Genomic DNA, 17762 nt, shown 5'->3' with positions numbered 1-17762 from the left:
TTTATATATATAGAATATTATACACACATGCACAATTTTAGAAGATTTCAGACGTCTCCGTGTCAGGATGAGGCAATCACTTTGAACTATACACATCTTTTCGACAGTAAAGCTGGTATAGCAAAAAATTCCAATAATGGCTCATTGGGCAACACCCAGTTTCTCTGACAATGCTCATTGCTCATCCATGGGAGAGGATTGTCTCAATTATAAAATGATGTTAGCAGACTTTCATGGCTTGTAGGGGAAAAAAACGCAGCCTCTCCATGTTTCCATATTATCTTTGACTATACTTGTTTTTAATCCGCTTTTTCTATATTTAGTATCCAGTCATTTTAAAGTTAAAAAAAAAAAAATCAAGATTTGCACTGTGACAAAAAAACCCAGACTTTGTGAGTATGAATCCTGGAGGTTATTATTTAGCATTTAAAGGAAATAAATCATGGCGAGGGGCTACTCTGAAATTTGGGAAATTTGAAGGCCACCTTAAGTGTTGAGATGAGGGGGGAAGGTTGAATATACCGCCATTCTTCGGATATCTCAAAACTCAATTTAAACATTTCAATGAAAAAGGAGACGGGAGGGGACAAGGGTCAAATCTCAGGGTTTTTTGTTTGTTTATTTTTTTGTTAGAGGTAAAAATTGAGACAAAATATTTCACTGAAAAGACCTTCCTCCCCAGCTTGCGCGGATATCAACCTTACAAAAGTAATTTTTGGAGCACACTACCAAATACTCTTGTTCCAAAACTGTTATGGAAACTCCTAGTTTTTAGTAAGTACACAATTATTTCTCTCTTTCTCTCCCAGAACTCAGATAGCTGAAGGCGAGGATGGTCCCCCCTCGGATTTCGCCCAGCACCCAGCCAATCTGAGCCCGAATGCTAATTAGTTGCTCTCCCCAGATGAACACGCCTTTGTCGCTTGTAGGGCCGGACTACAAAGCCCAGAATGCCTCGCCCCTCCCTGATCAATGAGGACTTATTTAAATGATCTCTGAGGTCTTGGACCCAGGCCAATCAGCTGTCAGGGCTCATGATAAATCGCAATGCATTATTGATAATAATAATTACTGGGACATGCGCGTTCCGGCCGAAGGGGGGTAAATTTCCCAACTCCAGGAATTTGTGGCGGAGTGGGCAAATAACCGCGGCTCTCCAGGCGCCCCGATGCTCGCACCATGTCGAGGCGCAAGCAGGCGAAGCCCCAGCACATCAACTCGGAGGAGGATCAGGGCGAGCGGCAGCCGCAGCAGCCGGCCCCCGAGTGTGCAGATGCGGCCCCAGCGGCGCCGGCGGCGGGGGCGCCGGGTGAGTGGGGCTGGGGGGCGCGCGCCCCGGGCGGGCAGCTTCTTAGACGCTCGCCCGCCCCTCGGAGGCGCGGGCTTCGGCGAGGCCGCGGCTCCCTCCGCAGATTCGGGAACTTGGATCCGGGGGCTTAGTTCCAGGGGCGAACCGGCAGCCTGGTTCCCCACCCCCACCCCCGCCCTCGTTAGGTTTACACTTTTTCTCGCTCCTCTCTCGTGGAAGTTGCACCCCCAGGTCTCGCTCTTACTGTAGGAGTGACCCCGAGCCTCTGCCTGCCCCTCGTTCCCGAGAGGTCCCCTTCTCCTCGTCCTCTGCCCCTCTCTTAATTGGCTGCACTCCCCTCACTAGTAACCTCCCCCCCACACTTGTAACTTAGGCCCCCCTCCTCCCTCCCTGGCGCCGCTTTTAAAAGAAAAGACCCCGGGGGTCCCCACTCTATTCCCTCACCGTTGGGGGCTTTTCTAGGCGGCTGGGGAAGGGGCGCACCTTTGGGAGACCCCCCGGGGGCGGCCGATCGGTTGCACGCGCCCCTCCCGTGCCGTGCGGGGGAGGGGGCGCGACCTCTCCCCACCCCCCAGGAGCTGGGGTGCGGGCCACCCGCGCTGCGGAGGGGACTCAGGGCCGGAAGAAGTGGAGGACGAGGGCACAAGATTGCCTTCTTTTCCGTTTCAAAATTTTCTTTTTTTGGTTTCCCTCTTTTCTCCCGGGGCTACGCCGCCTGCCGATCTTCGCCCTAACCTTTCGGGGCCTGACCTCCAGCCATCTTTGATTTCCGACTTCCTAAAAATAACCGCGGGCGGCGGGGGGGGTGCGGGCCCCCGGGCGCGGGGGTCGCGCGCGCTCTGCAGTCCCGCTGGGGTGCACCCGCCTGGCGTTGCGCGTGGCTCTTCTGGCGCGCCCCGCTTTCCGAAAAGCGCGCCCCGGGGGCCGGAGGGGAGAGGTCGCGCCAGGGCTGGGCGGTCGCGGACAGGGCGAGCTCCCAGGGGCTGACCCGGCCCACGCTTCCGCGCCGCGCCTCTCCGGGGTCGGGGAGAGCTCGGGACCCCCAGCCCAGTCGGAGCGGCCGAGCGGACTCCTCTCTCCCTAATCATTTAACCTCGGGGGCTTTAGGAGCGAGTCGCTTTCTCACTATCTCCCCTCCGCCCTGGCCCGCCAAATTGTCGCCTGATAAGTTTTTCGCGTTCGCGTGGGGGGAGGGGGCGTCTTTAAGCTCCTCTCGGGCCTTGTTGGTGGCTTCGCTCCCCTCGCCGCCTGCTTTCTAATTTCCCAGCGGGTGATGGGGGTGCGCGCGGCGACCCCAGTCGCTTCAGTCCACTACAAGGAGGGGAAGAGCCGTCGCCGCGTTTTGGTTACCGTACCCTTTATTTCGGGGAGGGAATGGAATACATTTTCTGAATCTATATAATGTAAATCCCTATTTCCCCCCCCTCCTCCCCAAATAATCTTTTTCCAGGGCAAGTTAAACAGATCGGCTTGACCAGAGGGGCGGCTCAGCGGTTTTTGGGGCGTCGGATGGTCAGGGCAGCGCGCACCGGAGGTCGAGGGAGGGCGGCCTCTCTTTGTGCCTTGGGAGGGGGGTGGGGGGGAAGGACGGAGAGGCTTCGTTGCCTGGCCCACCTGGAACAAAAGGGTTAACCCTCCGCCCGCCCGCTTCCTCCGGGGAAGGAGGGGCGAGCTCCTGGCTCTGACCCCTCCCCTGGTCCTGCTCTGACCTCCCCTTCCCCCTACCCGCTTCGTTTTGGGTGGGCGCACTCTTAGTGCGGCTTTTGGTGGGATTTGGCATCTTAGGGGGAGCTGGTTACGGGGGGCGAGGGGACGTTCTTAAATGAACGCTAGCTGGAGTCGGCCACCAGTCCACCCGAGCTGGTTAGGATCGCGAGCCTGGCCGCGCGCTCCCTCCACAGTTGGGGAGGGGGAGTTGCTATTGATCGCTGGGGATGCGGTGGCCGCTGAGCTGCGCGCGGGCGTCCCCTGGAGGCCCAGCCGGGAACCTCGCGCTCTGCAGAGAGGCGGGTCCCCTCGCAGGTACCGGCTCCCACCTGACGGGAGGGACGCACTGGGGCTGGGGGTTGAAAATCTCTGGGCTGGGCGCTCCTCGGGACGCCAGCCAGTTCTTTGCGCTTTCCCCGGCGGTGCCGAAGTTTCTCTGCCAAGTCTTTAAGCGTTCTTGGAAAGAATTCTTCGATCCCAGTATGTGTTTGCAGAGCCCCCGGTTGCCGCCGTGAAACAGAACGTAGTAGTAGTGCATTCCCAAGCAGTCCATTCTAAGGGATACGTTTTGTGTTTGAGCCCCTGTTTGCGTGTGTTAAAGACATCCAGTTTAGACTGACCTTACAGTGCACAGCCGATTTGAGACCACTTTAAAAAGAAATGCACTTTTTGAGGGAGGAAGATGAAGCTTGGCGATCAGTTAGATCCAGAACGTCTGCAGGTGGTCAGGGGACTAAGGCCATGTACAGGAAAATTAGCCTTTTTTTCAAAAGAGGTTCAAATGCCCTTTGTGCTAAACTGGATGACAACCATCAACGATTAAGATTCCCCAAATTCAAATAACCGCTTAGCCCCAGTTTCTAGACTGAAATGACCTACATCTGCGGTAAGGAGGCAGAATGGGACGCTTGGAAGTTTCTGTTTTAATTGAGGGAAAGGGAAATCTTGGTGACAGTAGCCTCCGTGAATGTTGCAGGCCAAGTTTCTGCATTTGCATCTGGCTTTCTGAAAGAGAAGGGCTACAGCTTGCCCACACCTCTTTTGTTCCGTTAAAAGTTGCACAAATCGGTGCTAGCTGATCCTTCAAGCCCCTTCAGCCTTCCTCTTGTTAGGGAGCCATCTTGGGAGGGAGGGATAGAGTTAATGCTTCCTCTTTTTAAATGAAATGAATTTTTTTTGTAAGGTGTTAAGAGTGAGGTGTGCATTCCAATCTGGTTGTAAGACTTTCAGCTGCGTAAGCTTTGATTTCTGAGCTTCTGGGTTCTTTCTCTGTACCAGGGAGATGAAACACCCTATTTAGATAGTTTCAACTATAGAAGGCCCACTGTGTGCTGGAAATGTGATCGGTAATTAATTTTATTCAAAATAAAAATTAAAAAATTGTGTCAGGACAGCTGAACTGCCAAAGTGGGATAATTCTGCAGTTTTATCTGTAGCCCACACCACGCTGGAGACCTCACGTACATTACTTGTGATTTTTTTGTTTTTGCTCAGTTTAAACTTCAGCTCCTGGTTGCAATGGCTTGCCCAGAGTTTCCTTGTCCTGTTTGATTTGAGCTGTGCTCTAAATCCAAGAAGTTGTGTTTATGGTGGTTTTAGAGGAGTTGGTTATGGGATGGGATTTTTCTATCAGTATTCTATCAGATGGAGGAGCCGGGCTGCTGTAGGCTTTAGAATAAGGGGTCCTGGGAAGCAATTTGGAAATTAAACAGAGTTTGCATTTGGTGCTCCAGGCTTTACTGCCTTGGAAAAAATAATGGAAAGAGTTTAAGATACCCCTTTTTCATCACCCTTCACCTGTGTGCTTTTGATTGTTTAAAAAAGCATCTAAAGCATCTTTAGAAGCCTCTAAATCCAGATAAGAACTGCATCTCCAATCATTGCCATCCATTTCCCCCCCCAAATTTCGAGTCCATGTCAGGTACTGTTTTAAGGGGTTCTGGGGAAGGAGATAGCAAAAACTGCCTGCATGAAGTTAACAACTTGTTTTTAAAAGATGAGCTCCAGTTGAGGAAAAGTGGGACCTATCTCTAGCATAAACAGCAGAGCTTGCACACGTTAGCAGAAAAAACTTTGATTTTTTTACTTCTTCCTTTTCAGCAAACTTGAATTTTGATTCAGGACAGTTTGGAACAATTTTTTTAATGCCTTTATTAAATGGAAACTTAATTACAGCTTTAATTTCCCACCTACAAATTAAGTTAAAGGCGTTTCTCAGATTGCTGAATGCAGATGTAAAATTAAACTGGTTTAATTTTAAGCGCTTTTTTTGAACTGGTTCAGTACTTAAGGACATCTCAATTTCCTTTTGTTTTTTGGTAAGCAGTTATCCTGCTGGTGGGGGTGTGGGGTAAGAGATATTAAGTACTTTAGATAATCTACTCATTGTAGTTCTTTTAATATAGGAATGGGAGGGAAAAAAGATAAGCTTCAGGGATAATGCTTGTCTCAAGATATACGGTTGGTTTCTTAAGCATTTTCATAGGCTTCAGAATTTGATTGGCCTCTGGCAGATGAGCTTTTCTTGCTATACAATAGTAAGAGTATTTTCTATCCATTTGGCAGTGATTGAATCTAAGCCCCCTGCTGGGTTTACTGCATTCTTCCAACTTATTGGATAACTAGATGCTGAGAGATAACATTCCTAAAATTCGGGAGTGGGGGTGGGGTGGAAGGATGGAAGATCTAGTTGCTGTAATCCCTCTGAACTTTGCTTTTTCTTTTCGGGAAGGGTTAACTTAAGCATACCCAGCGATTGTTCATAACAGAGTCCTCTTACTTTTGGGCAAATACGCTTTCAGTATTTGCCAATGGTGGTCTGGATGTTGAAGTACTTTACTGCACCAGCAAACAGAGCTCCTGCTGTTTGAAGGCTCAGAGTGGGATGTTGCCAGTATTGCTTGGAGGCTGCAGAAGAGGCGAGCCTGTGTATACAGGGCCTGCAAGCTGGTATTCAGGTTGTAAATCACTCTTGGGAACTGCTAGGTCCTTCTGGGGCAGGGAGCTTAACCTTTTTTGTGCCACAGTTCCCCTCCTCCAACAGAAATCTTGAACCGCGTACAGTGAGATACATAGAAATACCCAGGAGATAAATCACGTTGAGATACACTGACCAGAAATGATTGGAAACATTTGTGATACAGTAATACGTGCTTCTTTATGAACACAGTAAAGAAGATCTAGCAGTCAGTCAGGTAACCAGAATTTCCAGTAACACAACCGCATTAACCTCATAGGAAAATACCTGCTCTGCAAATACTGCCAAGGTGTGCGCTCAATGCTCACGATTGAAAGAATATTGTCTGTGTGGGGGTGAAAACTTTCTGGGGGGGAGAGGGAGACAAAAACGTATATTTGGGACTTCCCTGGTGTTCCACTGCACTGGGCACAGGTTCTTAAGATCCTGTATGCTGTGCATCCTGGCCAAAAAAAAAAAAAATTATGGGTGTTAACAGTGGTTTGTGGTCTTCCAAAGGATCATAGTGCGTAAACAGATATACAGTATGTTTGTGGTATTAAAGTTTTGGACTGGGTCGGGGGGAGAGGAGGGGGAAAAATGCTTTAAAAGCTTTCCTAGAGGGGTAAAAGGAAAAAAGAAAGTGTTCTAGCAGAAAGAGTAATAAATGAGGCCGCTAACTTTAGTGCCTTTTTAAATGTATTTAAGACTAGAGCCCCTGCTCTTGTGTTTTCTAGTGAACAGTGTGGCACCTTGAGTCATTTATTCCTGAGCCTCAGTTTCCACGCTTGCATATTGGAAGCAAAGATGCTTGTCTGTGTGGCTGCAAAGATAAATGAGTTTAGGTGGGGGAGTCTGCATTGGGTGCTCTGTGGCAACGTATGGGGGATGGTCGTAGTTGTGCTTTGGCGCTTAACAAGCAGAATGGGCATTTGTACATGGGCTTTGCTAGAGATTTCCAGAAGTAGCATGGCTGAGACGAGAGAGGAGGGGTGTAACATGCTAATTAAAAAAAAGAGCCAAAAGTGTATACATTTTGAAGTTTCTCTTCCACCCCAGGCCTATGCTCCAGAGGCCAGGGACCAGCCTTAGCAACACTTATTTCAGAAGTTTCCCACGGACATGTTTATGTCTGTTCCCAAACATGGCAGGGGGGAAGCACATTATGTGTACAGCCTGTTGTCTGCATTTTTTCTTCCTTTTGAAATCACACTTGAGTGGTTGTCCTATAGAGCAAGCACCTGTAGTAAAGAGCTACAAAGTAGTCATCTTTTTTCTGTACCCTGGTTTATTTCATCAGAATCTTGCTGGTGAACCACAGTGTGTCCATTTTTGTTTGGGGTGTTTATTGCTATGAGACCTGAACCCTGGCATCACAGAAAGTAAATTCCTACCAAGGGAGTTGCTGGGTGGAAGAATTGCACTATAATGATGGTGGTGGTGGATTGTACTCTGAAAAAGTTGTATCTATTTATGCATTTACCTGGCTGGTATATTTCCCTCCCAAGAGAAACTTTCTAAGTTTCCCTTGAAAAGTTCTTGACACATAATTGCCAGAGTTGCACTTCCAGAAAGATGGTGCCACTTAACACACCTCCACAAGCATCCCATTACAAATGTACAGGTAGATAGATACACCATCTTAATGATTCTGGGAACTAATGAATACTTTTAACTTGATTCTTGGGAATTTGGTTGCTTTAGAGCAGTTGTGGAGTTGGAAGGAAGGTGGTACCTACCTACTGTTCCCCATGGAAATAGCTGGGGTGGATTGTGTCTTAACCCTCCCTGTCCCACCCCCACCCCAACCTGCTCCTTCAAGCCTTCCTGTCCTCCCCAGGGGTTTCTGCAAGAGGCAAGATAGTTGCCATCTCAGTAGAAGAACTTAGTAGGAGAGGAAGAAGTGCATGAATGAAGAGTTCAAAGGGAGAATCTGCACATGCCTGGCTTTTTTGCTTCACCGCCTCAGGGAAGTTAATGTCCCGTGCCTCAGTTTCCCCCTCTGTTAAATGTAATAGTCTCTTTTGTTAATTGTTAATAACATATAAATTACACCTGTACATAGTAAGTGCTCAAAAGTTATCTATGACTACATTTTTTATTGTGTTGTCTTGGGTAAAAGTCACATCTCGGAGTCTGTTTTTCTCATCCATAAATGGGGCTGGTGTTTAATAGGATTGGATGGATGTAGCGTGGACCTCGGGGCACCTAGAGGTTCTAGTCTGGACCGTTGGGGACTACCAGGCTGCTCGTCTTTGCATCATCAGACCCCTAGCCCTGCCTTGCACTCAGTAGGAAGTGAGAAGGGTTGTTAAAATGAGTGAGGCTTTAAGTGACTGTTGTCTTATTTTCAGCAGCCCTAGTTGCCCAGGTAACCAAGCCACAGAAATAGACAAGGTGAGGAAATTGATGTTCACTGAACACCTACAGTATGCACTTTGCCCAGATCCTAGGATGGTGCCAGGCTTGTAGTCAGCACTCACAAACACTTATTAATCACATGACTTAACCCAGGCATCTACCTTATGTAGCAGTCATGATTGTACACATTTAATAGAAATCCTGGGGGATAAACCTACTATATCAAACCTGTGAATGATAGATTACTATAATTTCTGTTTTCTTTCCCTTGGTTCACCCACACATACCTTGCTAAACTTCTGATTATTACCTAGTCTGAAATTAGGAAAGATTAAGTCAATTTATTAAGGCTATGCTGTGGAAATTTAAGAGTCAGTGTTTGAAAGTCTGTTGGGAAGTATAGATCTTAAGAGAAATACACTGTTTCAAGATCAATCCCTCCCCCAAATTGTTGACTGACTCAGTCAAAACAGGTGGTGTTGGGAAATGTAATCACCCAAGAAGAGGCAAAATAGGTTCATTTATTTTTAAAAAGTGATTATTTTATTTAAAAAATAATATTTCCTGACATGGCCGTTTCCCCATTCATTTGTACATTTCAAATAGGTGTTTTTTGTTTTAAACAAAAGTGGTCACTTGTTGCATACAGTTCTGGAACCTACTTCCACCTAATTTCTGTCTCCGAATTCAGGACATACGGAAATTCTACATTGCTTCCATACTGTGGGTATACCAAAATTTATATTCCACCTCCCTCCCTTTTTTTTTTGTGGCTGTAAACATTTCTGTGAAAAATACCCTTCTTTCTAGGTGGATCTTTGTATCCATATGCAAAGGTCTGTGACTTAGCTCAGCACACCTGGGACTGCTGTGTCTGAGGTGTGCCTGTGTGACTTCTCGGGTCAGGGTGTACGTAACAGCAGAACAGCCAGGAAATGGAAACAGTCAAGTCGGTTACGGAGTCTCCACTCGCCAGGGCCCAGGCAGCTGGCCATAGTATGGCTGCCCAGTAGGTGTTTTGACCAGCAGACTGGCAGTCACTGTGAAGGAAATGGGACCCAATTGGCAAAAGGAACCCAGGGATCAATCATTTTTAGGAACAGAACTGCCCAGACTATGAAGGTTGTATCAAACGGAGGGCGAGGAGGAAATTCTGTCATTCCATCCTTTCCTGCTTGTCTCTGGCTTCTTTGTTTAATGGCTTGTTAATCCTTTAATGTCACGCTAAGGCATTTCTACAGGTTTTCCATAATCAGGAAGGTCAGTAAAGTCTTTTTCTTGGACATGCAATCTTTCCTTTTCTTTTTTTTCAGCCCCCCCCCCCCCCCCCCGCCGCCGCCCTGACACACACATAAAAAACACTCCTCGGTGTATCGGTTTTGTCTTATTTAGGTCTCCACATTTTAGGTGAATTTAGTACCACCATCATAGTTCTTGGCACCTTTAAACTTCCACGGTCTCTGGTGGGAAGGTAGAGTTCCCACTTTGTCTGAAGGAGTGATTTATTGCAGTTTCACTTCTGATGGACCCAGGGTGGAGATGAACAGCAGGCTTCCAGTGTCATTTTAATGGATGACATGAAATCCATTTGCTTTTGTAAGCCAGCTTTGAGGTGGGGCAGAGAGCTCTGTGGGGATTATTTTAGTAAATTCTATTGAGTTTCCCAGCACTGCCTTAATAATAAGTTGGTACAGATTACTAGATGGCCAGTGCAGGGGATGCAAGATACCCAGCTTCAGTCCCTGGGTTGGGAAGATCCCCAGCAGAAGGAAATGGCAACCCACTCCAGTACTCATGCCTGGAAAATTCCACAGACAGAGGAGCCTGGCAGGCTACGGCCATGGGGTTGTGAAGAGTCGAGCGTGACTTAGGGAATGAGCACACACTAGATTGCCCAAGACAAGTCTGTCTGCACTGTTCTGGAGGCTGGACCCCTGAGGCTGAGGAGCAGCAGGGTCATTTTCTCTTGGAGGCTCCAAGGCGAGAGTGGACCACACAGCCTGCTTGCTGCCTTCTGTTGGGTCCAGCATCCTTGGCTTAGAGCTTTGTATCTCCTGCCTTGGCCTAACACGGCCTTATTCTGTCGTGTGTGTTTTTTTTGTTTGTTTTGATTTCTACTTATTTTTGGCTGCCGTGGGTCCCTGTTGCTGCATGCCGGCTTTCTCAAGTTGCGGTGCCAGGGCTTCTCATCGTGTGGTGGTTTCTTGTTAGAGGACACAGGCTCTAGGCCCACGGGCTCAGTAGTTGCGGTACATGGCCTTTAATTGATTCGAGGCACGTAGAATCTTCCTGGACCAGGGGTTGAACCTGCGTCCCCTCCTTGGCAGGTGGATTCCTCACCACTGACCACCAGGGAAGTTTTCCTGTCTCTTTTTCCTTAAGGACACCAGGCACTGGGCTTGGGCTCCACTCTATAATTAACAGTTGTACAGAGCCTCCCCCCCAGCCCCAACAAGAAGACCACGTGCACAGGGGAACGGGTTAGGATTGGATATTTGGGGGGGTTATGATTCCACCCACTACATGAATGGTTGGCTCACTGAGACCCTCATTCCATGGTCTCTTTGTTAGGACACAGATCATGAAGCCCTCTGAATTGTGAGTTGTGGTTCTCCCCGCACCAGAGACCGCCCTGTGCCCTTCCTAGGGTGGAATTCTCATCTTCTCCTTCCCTCTCCTCGCAGGTGCTCCAATGAACTATCTTGGTGGTGGCGGCGGCGGCGGCTGCAGCAGTGGCAACGACGAGCTGAATGGGGACGGAGCAGGGATAAAGCGGCCCCGGCGGGAGGAGACCCACGTCTGCGAGAAATGCTGTGCCGAGTTCTTCAGCTTCTCGGAGTTCTTGGACCACAAGAAAAATTGCACTAAAACGCCCCCCGTGCTCATCTTGAAGGACAGTGAGGGACCGATGTCGTCCGAAGACTTGTCGGGGACTGTGCTCAGCCCGCAGCCGCAGAGCCCGGGCCGGAGGGAGGGCCACCGGGACGATGGCAGCGGCGGAGGGGGCCCCGGGGATGCGAGGGAGAAGCCGGGGGCGGAGTCGGTCCTGTATCTGAAGACAGAGGCCGCCCTGCCGCCCGCGCCGCAGGACATAAGCTACTTACCCAAAGGCAAGGTGGCCAACACCAACGTCACGCTTCAGGCGCTGCGCGGCACCAAGGTGGCGGTGAACCAGCGCAGCGCCGACGCGCCCCCGGCGCCCCTGCCCAGCGCCGGCAGCCTGCCCTGGGTCCTCGAGCAGATCCTGTGCCTCCAGCAGCAGCAGCTGCAGCAGATCCAGCTCACGGAGCAGATCCGGGTGCAGGTGAACATGTGGGCCTCGCACGCCCTCCACGCCGGCCACGCGGCCGACTCGCTGAAGACGCTCGGGGGCCACGTGTCGCAGCAGGTGTCGGCGGCCGTGGCCCTGCTCAGCCAGAAGGCGGGGAGCGCCGGGCTGCCCCTGGACGCCCTGAAGCCCGCCAAGCTACCTCACGCCAACGTCCCTTCCGCCGGCGGCTCCGCCTCCCCGGGGCTGCCGCCCTTCTCGCTGAAGCCGGACGCCACCCGGGTGCTCCCTGGCGTCCTGTCGCGCCTCCCCGGGGCGCTGCTCCCCCAGGCCCCGGGCTCTGTGCTCTTCCAGAGCCCCTTCTCCGCGGTGGCCTTAGACCCGTCCAAGAAAGGCAAAGGGAAGCCACCGAGTGTCTCCCCGGTGGAGGTCAAACTCAAGGACGAGGCTCTCTGCCGGCACAAGTGTAAGTACTGTAGCAAGGTTTTTGGGACTGATAGCTCCTTGCAGATCCACCTGCGCTCCCACACCGGAGAGAGGCCCTTCGTGTGCTCCGTGTGCGGCCACCGCTTCACCACCAAGGGCAACCTCAAGGTGCACTTCCACCGGCACCCCCAGGTGAAGGCTAACCCCCAGCTGTTGGCCGACTTCCACGACAAGACGGCGGTGGGCGGCGGCCTCCCCTTCGCGCTGGCCGGCCCCGCCCCCCTCGAGGAAGCCGGGCTCTCCCTAGACAGCAAACCCGCGCTCGCGGCGGGGACCCCCAGTGTCCTAGGGCTAGCTCAGATTCTCCCCTCGGGGCCTCACCCCAAGGACGTCAAAGGGGGCCCGTTGCCCGGCGACCTGCAGCCCGGGCTGTCTCCGGAAAGAGAGGATGGCTCCATCCTGCCCGGGGTGGGGCCGACCCATCCCTCCCCCAGGGTCGGAGGCTTCCCAGGGGGTGGGCCGCCCGAGCCGGGGTCGGAGACCCTGAAGCTGCAGCGGCTGGTGGAGAACATAGACAAGGCCACCGCCGACCCCAACGAGTGTCTCATCTGCCACCGCGTCCTCAGCTGCCAGAGCTCACTCAAGATGCACTACCGCACGCACACCGGGGAGAGGCCCTTCCCGTGCAAGGTCTGCGGCCGCGCCTTCTCCACCAAAGGCAACCTGAAGACGCACCTGGGGGTGCACCGCACCAGCGCGTCGGTGAGGACGCAGCACTCCTGCCCGATCTGCCAGAAGAAGTTCACCAACGCGGTCCTGCTGCAGCAGCACATCCGCATGCACATGGGCGGCCAGATCCCCAACACGCCTCTGCCCGAGAGCCCCTGCGAGTTCGCGGGGCCCGAGCCCTCGGCGGCCGGGGAGAACGGCAGCCCCGGCGCGCCCGCTCACGACGGGGTCATGGAAGCCATCGACGTAGACGAAGCCTGCCCCCAGGAGGCCCCCAGCAGCTCCTTGAGGGTCGCCGGGCCCCTCGCCGGCGTCCACGCGGCGTCCCCTACCCCGGGGCTGGCCACGGCGGCTTCGCTGGATGTCCCGGTGAAGGCGGGGCTCGCCGCGCTCGTCCTGCAGCGGCAGGGAAGCCGAGAAAACGGGTCCGCGGAGAGTGACGGCCTGACCAACGACGACGCCTCCTCGGTTATGGGTGACCCCGAGTGCGCCAGCCGAAGCCCAGACGTCCTGGAGGGCACGTCCTTCCAGGCGGTCTCGCCGGCCCATAGCCAGGGGGAGAGCGTGAAGTCCAAGTCTCCGGACGCCGACGGCAAAGGGGACGGCTCGGAGAGCAGCCGCACTGAGATGGAAGGTGATAGAGCTTTGGATTTCCCTTAGGTCCATTCTGGGCTCGAGGTCATCCGGAAGGAACCGGGGTGACCTTGACCGATGGAGAGTGAACTAGCTCCTCCGTAGGGCAATTAGTGACTACCTCTGTCATAGTCCTGACGTGCTTTTACTTAGGACAGTGTACTTTGCTCGGTTTTGATTTTTGTGTTGGAGGTCCTTGGTGGCCACACGGGGATTCTTTTGAGTTAATGCTATCCTAGAAGAGTATTTCAGGAAGTGGACACCAGTGAGATAATTCATAGTTCCTAGATTGAGAGATCCCGCTCCCTAATGTAAGAGTCACAGATGGGTAATTCTTGAGGGAGAAAAGAGAATCTAACCTATTTTAAGTTGTGGAATGCCTGTTGATGGCATTAATGGTCCAACGGAGGGGACACCTTTGTAGAATCGGAAAGATGGTGCCAGAGCAGACTTTAAAAGTAACTTGATGTGGGGATTGAACTTGGAATTGCGTTGCATGTGTTTCTGATGCGGATACCTTTTAAAATCCAAAATACTGGGTTGGCCAGAGACTCTGTTCAGGCTTTTCCACATCCTGTTTTGGGGAAACCCGAACGAATTTTTTGGCTCACCCAATAGGAAAATTCTTTTAAATTTTTGGAGTCGTCATTCTCTGTGTAGCTAAATAAGAAGAAAGCTGCTTCCAACGTGTAAATTTCCTGAAAGGTGTTTCCAGACTCTCAAACGTCGGGGCAGTGGTGGTCAAAACTCCTTTCTTGGTTTGAAGAATGAATGATGACGTGATGATAAAAGTTTTTTTTTTTTTCTCTCTCTTTCCCCTGTGCGCAGGTCGGAGCAGTGTTCCATCGACATTTATCCGAGCCCAGCCGACCTATGTCAAAGTTGAAGTTCCTGGTGGGTTTGTGGGTCCCGCGACCATGTCCCCAGGTATGACGCCTCTGTTAGCAGCCCAGCCCCGACGACAGGCCAAGCAGCACGGCTGCACGAGGTGCGGGAAGAACTTCTCGTCGGCCAGCGCGCTTCAGATCCACGAGCGGACTCACACTGGTGAGAAGCCCTTTGTGTGCAACATATGTGGCCGTGCATTCACCACCAAAGGCAACTTGAAGGTGAGCTTCCTTAAGGCTTCAGCTGGGGGTTGGGGGGACCTCGGTGTTAAGCAGTGACGTTCATCCGTAATAAATCCTTCCATCAGGGCCAAGTGGGATATTACATCATGCCATGTCAAAACTGGCTCTTGAAATAGTATTTTCTTTTAATTTTTATTTTTACTTTATTTTACTTTACAATACTGTATTGGAAATAGTATTTTTTAAAAAGGAATGGTGGATAGGACTGCATGCTTCTACTGCTGGGCCCCAGGTTGAAGCCTAGGTTGGGGAACTAAGATCCTGCCAGCTCTGCAGTGCAATGGAAAAAAGAAAAAGGAAACAGGCTTCCTCACATTACAGCATCTCTGAAGTTAGGATGTTAGTTGCCTTCATAAAATCCTGCAGATCTGGAAACGTAGATGGTGATTGTCATGTTCGTAATATAAAATTGATAAATCGATTATGGGTTTGTCTTGAGCTTTTAGACTGGACTACCTACCATGGTCTTCAGCTTTTTATTTTAAAAAAGGGATTTGAAAACTCAAAAGCCAAACTGGGAAAATAATTGCAGAAAGGAGGCCAGGTTGAAGAAGCAGGAGGCAGTAGATTATCTTTGCTCTTCAGAAGAGTCCCTGTCTTGTTTGCCACCGTAGATGAAATAACATTCATTCCTGGTGGCTTGTGTAACCTTCCCAGCTAGGCTTATTTTTTCCTCAGCAATGATTGCTCCTGTTGACACTATGTATCTAGGTAATGTCAGCTCCATTAGGGCAGGGTCTGTTTTGTTCAAAAATTAATTTTTATAACTCAAATTTTTTATGTGGGTCAGTTCCCACAAAGGGGGAAGTTGCACAGAGATGCTCACACACTTTGCTAGCTTCTCCCGGTGGTAGAATTTTAATTTTGCGCAGCTGTAGAATGGGCTTCTCAGGTGGCACTAGTGGTAAAGAACCCACCTGCCAGTGCAGGAAACATACAAGAGACGTGGGTTCGATCCCTGGGTCGGGCAGATCCCCTGCAGGAGGGCATGGCAACCCACTCCAGTATTCTTGCCTGGAGAATCCCATGGACAGAGGAGCCTGGAGGGCTACAGTCCATGGGGTTGGTCGCAAAGAGTTGGACACAACTGAATTGACTTAGCATGTGTGCATAGAATCAGTCGTAACCAGGGCGTTGACACTGATGTAAGCTCCTGGTCTCACGTATTTTCCCATTTCATCTGCGCTCAGTGTCTGAATGCCTTCGGTTCCATACCATTTGTTACCTCTGTAGGTGTGTGTGTTAACACATTGTAACCCTAGCACTCAAAACAACACTGTACTCCCTAGTAGGTGTTGACAGAAGTGCACGTGAATAGTGGATGGGGAAACTTGGTGTGTGCTTCCCCAGCGTTGCCTCTAGGGAGGAATGTGGGCCCATTGTTGCCAGATGGTCTGATTGTCGACCCCCCGCCATCCCCCGCCAAGAGAATAGATAATCTGGATTTTTAAATCTAATTTCTCTCTTGGCTGCTCTCTGCAGCTTGTGAGATCCTAGTTCCCTGATACAGGGTTTTAACCTGGGCCCCTCGCAGTGGGAGCATGGAGCCATAACCACTGGACCACCAAGGAATTCTCCGAAATCTAATTTTAAAATAGAAGTTTCGATGGGCCACACCTGTGGGCAGACTTGACTTTGATTGGCCTACATGCAAAAACCTCTGTTTTGGTGGAAATCTTTCTGTCCCTCTTCCCACAGGTCCATTACATGACACACGGGGCCAACAACAGCTCAGCACGCCGTGGCAGGAAGCTAGCCATCGAGAACACCATGGCTCTGTTAGGAACGGACGGAAAGAGGGTCCCCGAGATGTTTCCCAAGGAAATCATGGCCCCTTCGGTGAACGTGGACCCCGTCGTGTGGAACCAGTACGCCACCATGCTCAACGGTGGTCTGGCCATGAAGACCAACGAGATCTCCGTAATTCAGAGTGGTGGCATCCCCACCCTCCCCGTGTCCCTGGGGGCCAGCTCCGTGGTGAATAACACGGCCGCCTCCAAGATCGACGGCTCTCAGTCTGCCGCTGGTGCCGAGGTGGAGAAGCCAGGGACGGCCGACAACGTCCCCAAACACCAGTTCCCGCACCTCCTGGAAGAAAACAAGATTGCAGTCAGCTAAGCCGCAGGAGGACGTGCCTCCGAGGAGCAGTGCAGGCAGTGACCTCTCTAGAGAACTGTATCTTTTTTTTTGTTCTCTCTTTTTTTAAGGCCCCCATCTCCTCCAGTTTTCTTCCTGATGTGCAAATAATGTTTACAGTTGTGACCACAACCTCAGGCACGTCTTACAATCACAATGTTGCTATGCTGCTTTGCAAAAAAAGAAAAAAGAGGAAAAAAAAAATTCTTACTAAAACAAACACTAGTATTTTTTTAAATTTTGGAAGAAAGCGGGTCTTGCAAAGTAGTTTTGTTACTTGCAACAAACTATATACATAAAAACCTTTGTACAACCTCGAGTAACTGTTTCCAAAGACGGTCACCTCTTTCAAGTTGGAAGGTATTGAACCACAATGGAGAAGACACCTGTTTCACCTGCTTGGGGTGGGGGGGTGGCAGGGGGTGGGGCGGCTGTATGCTCGATTCTGTGGGGACTGGATTCGGGTAAGTGGGCGTGGTCTGTCATCTGTTTCGGGACCCATTTTTGTATTCTCCCAACCCTGCACCCACTTCTCTTTTTTTTTTTTTGAATGTATTTTTTTTTTTTTGGAAAACCAAGGTTGTAGAATTCCAAAGTGTTTTTCAACCTTGGAACCTTAAGTAGGATGCCCTCAAGTGGACTGATTTTAGTCCTTAGAGAGTCAATGTGTGTGTTGCTGCTTATTTAAATACAGTTCAGTTGGAGCCTCAAGAGTGCCAAGGTCCTCTCTACCCTTCCAGATGCCGCCTTCTTCCTAAAACCAGGAGAGGTGACCACCTGAGCAGGGAATCTCAGGTGATGTAATTTAGTCCACCAGTGCCTGCTCTGTTGAAGAGCTTGGTGTCCATTCTTGAAGAAACAAACTCGTGGAAGGGCATGTTTTCTTATTATATACTAAAAACTTACACTAATTTGTACCAACATTTCCTTGATTGTGACTTAACGCCGAGTAATTATGAAGATTTTTTTTTTTCTTCTGAGTATTGCATGAAGGCTACCAAGTTGGAACAGGCAAGTCCTGGATGTGAAAGCTTTAATTTATCTACCTCATTCATGTGTTATTTTTGTAGCTATAGTCTGTATTTTCCTATTGGATGACCGCTGAAG

At 50.5% G+C, this 17762-nt stretch overlaps 1 protein-coding gene across 1 annotated transcript; it reads left to right on the top strand.

Annotated features, from left to right (window-relative positions):
* Positions 1–1179: 1179 nt before the first annotated feature.
* On the top strand, positions 1180–16637 carry SALL4 (spalt like transcription factor 4). The gene is made up of 4 exons (XM_052651200.1): positions 1180–1309; positions 11018–13390; positions 14218–14498; positions 16218–16637. The coding sequence occupies exons 1-4, from the start codon at positions 1180–1182 to the stop codon at positions 16635–16637; spliced, it is 3204 nt and encodes a 1067-aa protein (XP_052507160.1).
* Positions 16638–17762: the final 1125 nt, after the last annotated feature.

This window comes from Budorcas taxicolor, chromosome 13 (assembly GCF_023091745.1).
Source record: "Budorcas taxicolor isolate Tak-1 chromosome 13, Takin1.1, whole genome shotgun sequence".
Lineage (NCBI taxonomy): Eukaryota > Metazoa > Chordata > Mammalia > Artiodactyla > Bovidae > Budorcas > Budorcas taxicolor.
The sequence above is the reverse complement of the archived record's forward strand: the minus strand, read 5'-3'. Positions and strand labels throughout refer to the sequence as shown.

Excerpts from the sequence above, each read along its gene's own strand:
- SALL4 (XM_052651200.1), top strand. The coding sequence starts at position 1,180 with ATGTCGAGGCGCAAGCAGGCGAAGCCCCAGCACATCAACTCGGAGGAG. Across the intron at positions 1,310-11,017 it reads GCCGGCGGCGGGGGCGCCGG|GTGCTCCAATGAACTATCTT; the intron begins GTGAGTGGGGCT and ends CTCTCCTCGCAG. Across the intron at positions 13,391-14,217 it reads CAGCCGCACTGAGATGGAAG|GTCGGAGCAGTGTTCCATCG; the intron begins GTGATAGAGCTT and ends CCCTGTGCGCAG.